Genomic DNA, 10,211 nt, shown 5'->3' on the forward strand with positions numbered 1-10,211 from the left:
CTTCCCTAAAGAATTTATCAGATTCCCTGACTTTCCCTCTCTGGAATAACTCACAACCACTGGCTTGCCTGATGCATGCATAACCCCGGCCGTGGTTGGGGTTTGCATAATGCGTGCATGAGCCACTCCTCTTTCTGTTTTTTTTTTTTTTTTTTCTGGGCTATAAAGGGGAGTACTATGGGGCGGGACAATCACCAGCATCTCTCCTCTTGATGCAGACAGCAGCTCAGCTCAAAATACCAATTTGGCAGGTAAAGATATTCCAACTTGCTTTTCACTGTTTTGAACCATGGAGATTTGTCTGTGTGGGTTTTTGCATGTGTGTCAAGCATTGGTTACCTTAAAAATATAATCCACTGAAAAAATAGTGATAACCTGTTATCATTATCATCTACAACCGTGATTATCCATTATATAAAGATGTTTAAAGTTATGTTTAACGAGGTCACTTCTCAGTAAGAGTAGTAGAGAGTAGAGAGTAGTAGGAGTAATCACTAGTGTACAATACAAATATTACTCCTCAAACCTGTATGTGCTACTCAGAAGTGATTCTACCTTCAGACTGCAGATCTGGTACGAGATAAGATGAAGAGGAAGTTGGTGATAGACGTGGACACAGGGGTGGACGACGCCCAGGCCATCATGGTGGCCCTCGCGGCCCCCAATGTGGAGATCCTGGGGATCACCTGTTGCCACGGCAACACACCCCTGGAGAACGTCTGCAAGAACACACTCCGTGTCCTGAAGGTCTGCAAGAGACTGGATGTGAGTTTGCTACAAGAACTTTTTTTTTTTTTTACAATATATCATCAGTCAACCATAAGAAAATTACGCTCAGTTTAACATCATGTCATTAACTATACAGTTGCCGCATAAAGTATTTAAGCCCCTACATTTTTTGCATGTAGTGTTTATGTCATGCTGTGATTATAACAATTATGCACTTGCAATGTGCTTATAATGTCCTTATGATAATTTATAATGCCTTATGAGCACCACTTAGAGTAAAATGTTACCCTCTCTCTTTGTCTCTGAGTGTGTGTCAGTATTTGTATACCGGATTTCCTCGCTCACCGTCTTCTGTTGGTGGCATCGTTAAATCATATCCTTGTTGTCATGTGAAAACCACAAAATGTTGATTTTCCTGTTTTAACGTCTCCTCTGTGGGTTGAGGAAATTCTGAAACCCTTTCAATACCCCACTGGATAACCTCAAAAATACACAGTGGTCAAGCTGAAAATCGTCTTTCTCAGCCCCTAAAAAGTTGATATTTTGGAGATGCAACACAGTGGCGATATATGAAGCTAAACCGATCCTAAACCACCAGATCCCGGTGTACCGCGGCTGCTCGGAGCCCCTGCTGGGTCGGAAACTCAATGCCGGTTATTACCATGGGAAGGACGGGCTCGGCGACGCCCCGGACCCAGATGCTCCGGGCCTGGAGCTGATGCAGAAGGAAGGAGCTGTGGAGGCCATGATCAGGATGGTCAAGGAGAACCCTGGGGAGGTGGGACATTCATTTATGCATTCATCCATTCAAACTTTATCTTCTTTGGATAAATCCAAATTTGGAAATTTGGATTGCAGACAGGGTTTGCAGTAGGGTTTGATCGATATGAGTTTTTCAAGGCCAATACCAATATCAATATTTTTGACTTGAAGCTGCTATTAGACGATATCATGTGCCAATATTGACAATCTTCAAATTTGACTAGTTTAATGCCAAAAAAGAAAAAGAAAAAATTAAGCAGCATTTAGATAATGGGACACTCTAGAACTCTCTATTAAAACCAACATAATAATAATAATTATAGCTGCTAGCAGCAATATGGCGGCCAGGAAAAGCTTAGCCGTTTAGTCATGAGGGAAAAAAGGTCCATTAGGTCTATATAATGCCTTTAGACTGTTAGAGGAACTTCACCTAAACCAGCCAGCATGCATAGGTGTATCATATCTATATTTATTTGAGCTGAAATGTACTGAGCAGGTCTATTTCCCTATTTCACCCACTAGACTTCCAGCAACTGAGCTACGCTAACCGTTTCCAGTCCTTAAAATTGCACGCAGAGACGCAAAAAAGGCGTCCACGAGTTTGTCTGACTCTGACTATGTAGGAAAAATTCCCCAAAAACTGAACTATCCCTTTAAAGGACTACACTGGCCTTTTGGGAGTGTGGTCCATTGGTCACTTTACCCAGTGGAGGATTGGCACCGAAGTCATTTCTGTGTCTCCAGTGGATGCTTTAGCATACAATGTGACAAGTAGGCGATTAGCATCGTGCTGAAAGTGAGAAAAGGAGAACTTGTAGCAGTTCCAAGGCTGGAATGTTAGTTCAATTTAATGACATGCCTAAACGTGCTAGGCTTGTTTAGATAATTGGTCAAATTTGACCAAAAGAATGCGCTTTAAATGGCAGAAGATCTCTCTTCCCATGAGATTTTGAGCGCAACTCATTTTGTTTACACAAGAAGTGAGCAAAGTTAGCCAGACAGCTAAAGTTTTTGCATGAGATTGTTATGAATCTACAGGCCATACAACAGAACAGAATGGGCTGTGAATTTGAAGGATGAGAGGGGCAAAGGAGGATTGTTCAAATCTGTGATGTTTGAACTTAGAACTTTGAACATAGAATTTGTATGTATGCCTACTGGTACGCCATGAAGTAACCACTAAAAAACTGGAATGGATAGTAAAAGTGTACGTTCCATAAAGTAAAAGTGATGGGATTTTCATATAAAAAATACATCTAAGAATGCAAAAAAGCCATAAAAACTCTTTCTCTCTTTCAAAACATAATGTCAAATTCTGCACTAGCTAGATGGTAAAGAACATATTTCCTCATCTGTTTTTGTCACTACAGATTGGTTCTTCAAATTGAGGTTCAGAAATTGTTGACATGAAGCTACAGGATGAAGCAGAATCCACTTCCTTCCTGTTTTGCAATTTTGTTTTCTAGATGTGCCACGCTACAGTAGCTGGTACATAGTTGACCAACTTTAAAGGGATATTGCAACATTTTTACATTTTAGCCTGTTTTTTCTCCACAAGGCACTTTGTCATATTTTGTTCTCTCTCTCTCTCTCTCTCTCTCTCTCTAGGTGAGTCTGGTAGCCACGGCCCCCCTCACCAACCTGGCTGTAGCAGTAAAACTGGACCTTTCCTTCCCTGAGAAACTTAAGGGGCTCTATATCATGGGAGGCAACACCGACTGTACGTTTTGCGACATCCATTTCAAAATTTTACTTCTTCAATTTGCCAAGCTTGTTTTTTTTTATTTTTCTCACATGATACTCCTGTGATTTCCATTTCTGTACTGAAAGTATGACTGAGGAAGAACTATTACTGTGTATGTGTCTAGCCAGGGGCAACACCACAGTGTGTGGAGAGTTCAACTTTGTAGCAGATCCTGAGGCCGCCTACATCGTGTTAAACCGATACTCCTGTCCCACCTACATCGCTCCCTGGGAGTTCAGCTGCAGGAACATCCTGCCATGGGTGAGGTTGACAACACAACTTGAATTTTGATTTGTGTGGATTTGACAAGACATACCCACACATTTTGCAATAAATGCTTATTAATACTTTTTTCTTAAATCTTTTCCTACCTCAGTCTTTCTGTGACACCTGGCTGGCCCAAAAGACCGACAAGGCTGCCTTTATGGAGAGGATTTCTCGCCACACCAGGAAGGTAAGAGTGTGCAGATCATGCCGATGCAGTGCACTACAAGGTATTCAGCTTTGTAGCATAGAACTTGAATGGATAGAACGGTCATTCCCATTCAAATCAACATTCCTGGGTGGTTGGAGCGGCGGCCATTTTTACGTGTACGTGGGCTAGCTTCCGTTAAAACCGACTTATGCACAAGTCACTGAGAGCAGACGAAAGGAGCTTCTTCACCGCCTGGCCTTGATATATAACTCCATGACTTTTCAATGATTTTCCATAATTAAGTTAGGCACTTAACATGACCTGAAAAAAAGACCTCCTGATTTGTTAATGATGTCTTTCATCTCAGAAAAGTTCTAAATGGGTAAAAACAAGTAAAGTGTGCCATCATGTAATTAACTAAAAGGTTGTACCATACATCATTCAACCCCAGAAAATGTTTTCACAACTGGTTTACTATGTCATGCTCTGATTAGGATTATTATGCACTCAGTGTTTTATAGCACCACTTCAAGTGTAGTGTTATCCATAAAAGTATTGAATGAATTTTTATTTCAGGTTGGCCAGTCAGACGAAAATCAAAAGGAGCTGGTGGCCGGAGAAGGTTTCAATTCCTGTGACACCTACGCCATGTCTGCTGCCATCGACGACACATTTGTGACAGACAGTGAACAGGTGAACATCTACTGCTGTTACACCTTTAGCTTTTTCTTTGTCAGCAATACAACTGAGATGCAGTATTACATATATAGTTATCCAAGTACTGTATCCGAGAAAGACGCTTAACCCTGTAACTGTTGTCAAATCACTGCTTTCTGTATTTCTGTTGGTTTCATTTTCAACACATTTGCAAAAAATACTGCAAACAATTTTTTTCATTGTCATTATGGGGTATTTTCTGTAGATTGCTGACCAAAAAACTCAATTTAATCTATTTCAAATTCAGGCAACAGCACCACAAAATGCAGAAAAAGTCAGTTCATCAATTCACTGAGTCCCCCCTCAATGTTGTTGCAACTCTTACTGGTCCCTGATGGAGGCCGATAAAGGCCATAGATTACTTAATGCCCCTTTAACTCTGCATAATACATATGGATACTAACCATATATTATCTTCCTCCAACCTGTTCTCTTCCTCCTCCAGGTCGCAGTGACAGTGGAGCTGGAGGGGACCTACACCCGAGGCATGATGGTGCTGGATCATGTGGAGCTGCTGAAGAAGCAGCACAAGGCCATCATCATGAAGACGGTTGACCTGGAAAAGTTCAAGAAGATGCTGATGGACTCGCTGAAGTAGTACGAAATTGTGATGAGAAAAAGCAAAAGGGATGAATTTTGGTTAATCAAAATTAACAAATACAGTTTTTCACCGTAAACAATGTAACAATTTTTGCCATGTTTACTCATGTGGAAAAATAACTATTAATTATTAACTATTAACATTTGTATAAAATGGCTGTATAAAATATTTTTATCATGACTATGTGAACAGGTTCAAAAACATGTTGATGCATTCTGAGATAGTCCTTTCCCCATCTTCCCATCTATCACCCCAGTTTACCTGAAGTACAATGCAATACACTCTCACAATTCATAGTCAAGTGTTTAAGTTCCTGGCAGCGGCAATCAAGTAGAAATTACATCTATTATAGTTGGCAAAGAGCCTTATGCATTAAACTGGCTTTGTTCATGGGAGTGAACAAGTCAGGAAAGATTTATAATTGAGTGGGCAAGTTAGGGCAGTGATTTCTCTGCATAGACGTGGTACCATCTTTCTTATGTTGACAATGTCTTTTTTGTGTGTGTGCTTTATATCTGTTTTTAACAAAAGCCCATCTAGGGACAAACACTGCAAATTTAAATGTCTTTTATTTTATGTTCTATGTCTATGTATCTGTCCCTATTCAAATCAACATTGAATGAATGAATGAGAAGATGGGGATAATGAAATGTGAGCAGACAAGACAGCAACTTACAGTCCCACCATATAGTCAGCACCAGTCTAAAACCGGATGTATAAAACTGTAGATTGAATACTAAAAATATTTGTATTTACAAAAGTGGAAACATGCATACACAGTCTTTTCTCAGATTTACAAAACCCTGCTTATGGCATTGTTCTGTTTTATAAATCTTAATCATCATGGTGAAACTGTTTTCATTTTCCTAAGATTTTCATAAAATTAGCCATACATGGATGTTAACATTAGCCATAAATTAGCCATATTTATTAGCCATAAATGGATGTTAAATAAATGGGTACATGGATGTTAACACACCCCTGTTTAACCTGCTTTTGACATCAATGCCAATAATAGAGACCAGTCAGAGCATGTAGACACCTTCATTAAGTTCTTTAAGTGTAATTTTAATGGCATTAATAGATACCAGTCCGAACATATAGACACATTCCTTACACTGGTTTTAAATGTAATTTTACTAGTATAAATAGATACCAGTCAGAACATGTAGCCACCTAACCCTAACAAGTAAAGAGCAGTGTAGCTGTTACGGGTGGATGCCGTGTAAACCTTTCCAAACCAAGTGGTGTGCTTTGTCGCTATAGAAGCCTGATTCAGTGTGTAATTGTTAACATGTGCATCAGTGAGGGGGGGAGGTGTGAGAGGAGAGAGGAAATGTCCACTGTTGCGATGCGCCATCTTTGCTAGCCTGATCTCCTGAAGTTTCGTGAAATGAGCACAAAGTCTAAAAATGTGAACACGAAAAGTGAGAGAAATATGTTTTCCCACCACGAAAGGATTATGTAAAGGAGACACGACTAGAAACAGGTAGTAGTCTGACATTGAAATAACATTATGGAAACTAGGGGAGTTGTGGCTGGGGTGGTGGGTGGGCCTTCAACTCCAGCAGTCTGGGATTGACCAAGAAGATTTCTACTGTGAGTGAAGTTTTAATTTTTAGCTAAAGTTGTTCTTATTAACCATGACCAAAGCCATGACCCTAACCCTAACCCTCTATCCTCAACTAATTTTTTTTAGTTGCCTAACCTTAACCTAAACCATAACCTTAACCAAAGTTGTTTTGCTTGCCTAAACTTAAGCTAACCGTTAGCGGTGAAAATGGCATGTCATGCTATTGTCACAATTCGTGGTGGAGGAAGGTAATCTTCACATAATTTGTGTCCACAACACGTAGTCTGTGTTTTCAGTTTGTGTTCATTTCACAAAGTTTTATGAGACATTGTTCTTTTCATACATTAACTGTGCTGTGTGTGTGTACCGTGGATAAGTCAGTTATAGCAGTAGGCTACATGGAGTATGTTCAGAGATAGAGATTATATGGGGGTGATGTTGCTTTATATATCCAAAAGCCATGTCCCTGCAGTGCTTAGATGTGGCTTTATGTCAAAAGAGGTTGAGGTGTTGTGGTTGCAAAGAGTGAACTAGGCCTATACTTTCTTGTGGATCTGAACATTAACTGGCTTTCTTCTTCTTGTCCACTTAAAAAGAAGCTGCTATCTGTAACCAATAGCTGTGATATGTTTGCTCCCATGCTATCTCAGTTCCCATTGCTTGCAGTGATCACAACCTAGTCGCCATATCAAGAAAAACCAAAGTACCAAAAAGGGGACTAAAAATAGTATATAAGAGATCATTTGAAATGTTTTGTGAGGATTTATATATTGAGGATGTAAAAAAGATATGTTGGGGTAGTCTAAATTAATTTATGGGAAGAAAAGCTGACAACTCAAAATGCATCCCCTTGATAATGCAAATCACTTTAATAATTATTTTACTACTAAAGAAAGCAAAATTAAGCAAACCATGCCAACATCTGCCAGTGATACATTTGTCACCTGTATCAAAGACAAAAAAAATTAAAGTTTCAGTTTCATGATGTTAAGCTTGAGGAGGTAAAACAAAAAAAAATTGTTGCTGTTTACTAAAACTGAGAAGCCAGATGGGAAGCTCTTAAAAATGCTAGCAGAGTATGTGCAATTCCCATTTGTCATTCATTTAACCTCAGCTTAAAGAGAAGCATATGTCCCCAAATGTGGAAAGAGTCTATAATAACACCCATAGCCAAAAACTGAAAACTACCACATATAGCAGTGTTTCTCAGTCCTGGTCCTCAGGAACCAGATCCCTGCTGGTTTTCTACTCTACCTAGTAGTTAATTACATCCACCTGGGCTCTTTCTAAATATGCGTTCTTGTGCATTCTTGTGTCCTGACGTGTTTTACGCAGCATCTAACCGCTGAAGTACAACTCCAAAACAAAAGAACAAGAGGACAGACAAACACAGGGTTTTAATTGTCTTGTGGGGTCCCACCCAGAAAGGGGGTGGGATGGGAGGAGTGGCGTTTGCCTGTCATGAAACACTCAATTTGATGACTTATGAAGGAGATTTGAGGCTACAGCCGCAACAGTAATGGTATTCATTCATGGTACTTCTTTATATATTATTTGTTTATGCTAACTTGGAACTAACTTAACCCTAACCTGCCACAGCATAAAGCACTGTAAAGGCCTTTGTAGCCGCTGATCCTGCTGCCTATGGTTGTATAAAAGTTGAAAATCACAAATCCCCACAACCACAAAACAAAAAAACAAAAAAAAGGAATTGAGGTACGATAATAAGACATCATCCGTGCTAAGGCATTACCGTGCCTTGCATGAGAACAGAGAGGAAAATGGAGGTGGACCCAGCCAAGGTGGGTCATTTAAAAATGATCATAATATAGCGTAAGATTTTTACCATGTTGAGTTTGGTTAATAATGCAACTGAAAGAAAATGATAGTAAGTAGTAATGATAGTAAGAAGTAACAGATATTTACATAGCTTCTCTCTTTTCTTTTCTTTTTCCAGCAACCAGAAAACAAGAGCTGGATGAAGCCTTGGTTAACAGGATAGTGAAGGACACACAGCCATTCACTATTGTGGAGGATGTGGAATTTAGGGACTTTGTACACAAATTAGACCCTACCTACATTATGGCAGGTGTGTACGTGGTATGGATAAAGCAAAAGAGTATTTTCATTTTACATTTGACAATTAACCTCTTCAACCCTAGGCCTATTTCTCAGGCCTCCTGCCCCAAATGACATGCCCCAAATGAATCATGAATAGCTCCTCAACCATAAGGCCTATATGCATATTTCTGGTTTCTCCTTTGATAGGTAAGAAGCTAAGGAATATGAATCCAGTGTAAGTAAACCTATATCTATTACCATTCCAGAGTAAATGGGGATGCAATAAAGGAAAAAATAATATTTTCATCCTCGCCTAGTATATAGTCTAAATTTAAAAGGCAATATCACCATTATAACCAAGATCCCATAGATAATGATGCAACTGAATGTCTTCTCCTACTCTTTGACTACAACTGTAACTGTAAATTTGATGAAAATACAACATTTATGATACAATTTATAAAGATATACTCAGGCGGTCTCCATGTTTTGGCCATGTTTACTGTTTACATGTTGACTGTTTACTGGGAATTTTACTTCAAAACACTATTTATTTCAATATAGCCATGTTACAAATAACATAAATCTCCCAAAAACATTGAAATAGTAATAAAAACAATGAATATTGATCAATATTCAATATTCATATATGGGCCACATAGCTCCATTCTATACAGACAGATTTATGGAGATCGCTGGGGTCTTTCCTCACACGTGACCTATCGTTGTTTTCAGCTCAGTCAGACGAATCCAACGGTATAAGGCTCATTGGTGTCAGTACTTCGGTACAGCCACCAGATGGCGACGAATGCCTGAGCTCCCTCCATAGAGCTCCATAGAGAGCCTAAGTCCCTCCCCTTCCGTTGTCCCCCATGGGACCTTATTTCGGAAAAAATATGTACGGTAGTCAACGGCGAGAGACAAATAATTGTTTGATCCCGTGAATCCCGAATTGTGCCATGAATTACACATATGATGTTTTGTCAATTTTGCAAGTCAAGAAAGTCGCAGTTTGTCGTAAAACAGTAAAGTAACGTTTAGTTTTGTGTGAAACCGCTCAGTGAACTACATCTCTCGTCTTGCACAATATACGTCACCAACACCAACATGGAACGAAACATACGAAACACACAGGCATCGCGTTAACGTTAGCCCCCACTGTACTAAAACTATCCTAAACCAGTTTAAATCCGTTCGTACTGTCTACCTTCCAGGTTGTGTATAATACTACTGCTATCTGAGAGGGACTTCGCTTCAGCGGCTCTGGGTAGCTTGTGGAGAGAGAAAGTTACGTCACTTGCGCGACTTTTGGGTGTGTAGTCTTTCTAATTACGTATTTTCACAGTCTTATACTTCAACAGTTTTACGACAAACTGCGACTTTCTTGATTTCAAAATTATCTTTTAAATTGACAAAACATCATATGTGTAATTCATGGCACAACGGGATCAAACAATTATTTGTCTCTCGCCGTTGACTACCGTACATATTTTTTCCGAAATAAGGTCCCATGGTGGTCCACCGGAAGGGGAGGGACTTAGGCTCTCTATAGAGTCTGGACCAAAATGGCTGGTGAGGAGAGCTGGAAGATCGCTATGAGTCAGAAACA

At 39.6% G+C, this 10,211-nt stretch overlaps 1 protein-coding gene across 2 annotated transcripts; it reads left to right on the top strand.

Moving 5' to 3' along the window:
- The first annotated feature begins 173 nt into the window (after positions 1 to 173).
- On the top strand, positions 174 to 5,812 carry LOC139913945 (inosine-uridine preferring nucleoside hydrolase-like). 2 transcript variants are annotated; one of them, XM_071902111.2, is made up of 8 exons: positions 174 to 251; positions 562 to 765; positions 1,328 to 1,507; positions 3,100 to 3,211; positions 3,360 to 3,496; positions 3,612 to 3,689; positions 4,227 to 4,343; positions 4,813 to 5,812. In XM_071902111.2, exons 1-8 carry the CDS (start codon positions 213 to 215, stop codon positions 4,963 to 4,965), a joined length of 1,020 nt encoding a protein of 339 aa, XP_071758212.2. In that variant the 5' UTR covers positions 174 to 212; the 3' UTR covers positions 4,966 to 5,812. The 2 variants fall into 2 exon arrangements, with proteins under 2 accessions (XP_071758212.2, XP_071758213.2); XM_071902112.2 differs by having other exon boundaries at positions 219 to 251; positions 544 to 765.
- Positions 5,813 to 10,211: the final 4,399 nt, after the last annotated feature.

This window comes from Centroberyx gerrardi, chromosome 21, assembly GCF_048128805.1.
Source record: "Centroberyx gerrardi isolate f3 chromosome 21, fCenGer3.hap1.cur.20231027, whole genome shotgun sequence".
Lineage (NCBI taxonomy): Eukaryota > Metazoa > Chordata > Actinopteri > Beryciformes > Berycidae > Centroberyx > Centroberyx gerrardi.

Bases quoted from the DNA above. Each gene is read 5' to 3' on its own strand.
- LOC139913945 (XM_071902111.2), top strand. From the start codon at position 213: ATGCAGACAGCAGCTCAGCTCAAAATACCAATTTGGCAG. The intron at 252-561 runs GTAAAGATATTC...TTCTACCTTCAG, and splicing joins TCAAAATACCAATTTGGCAG to ACTGCAGATCTGGTACGAGA. The intron at 3,212-3,359 runs GTACGTTTTGCG...GTATGTGTCTAG, and splicing joins CATGGGAGGCAACACCGACT to CCAGGGGCAACACCACAGTG.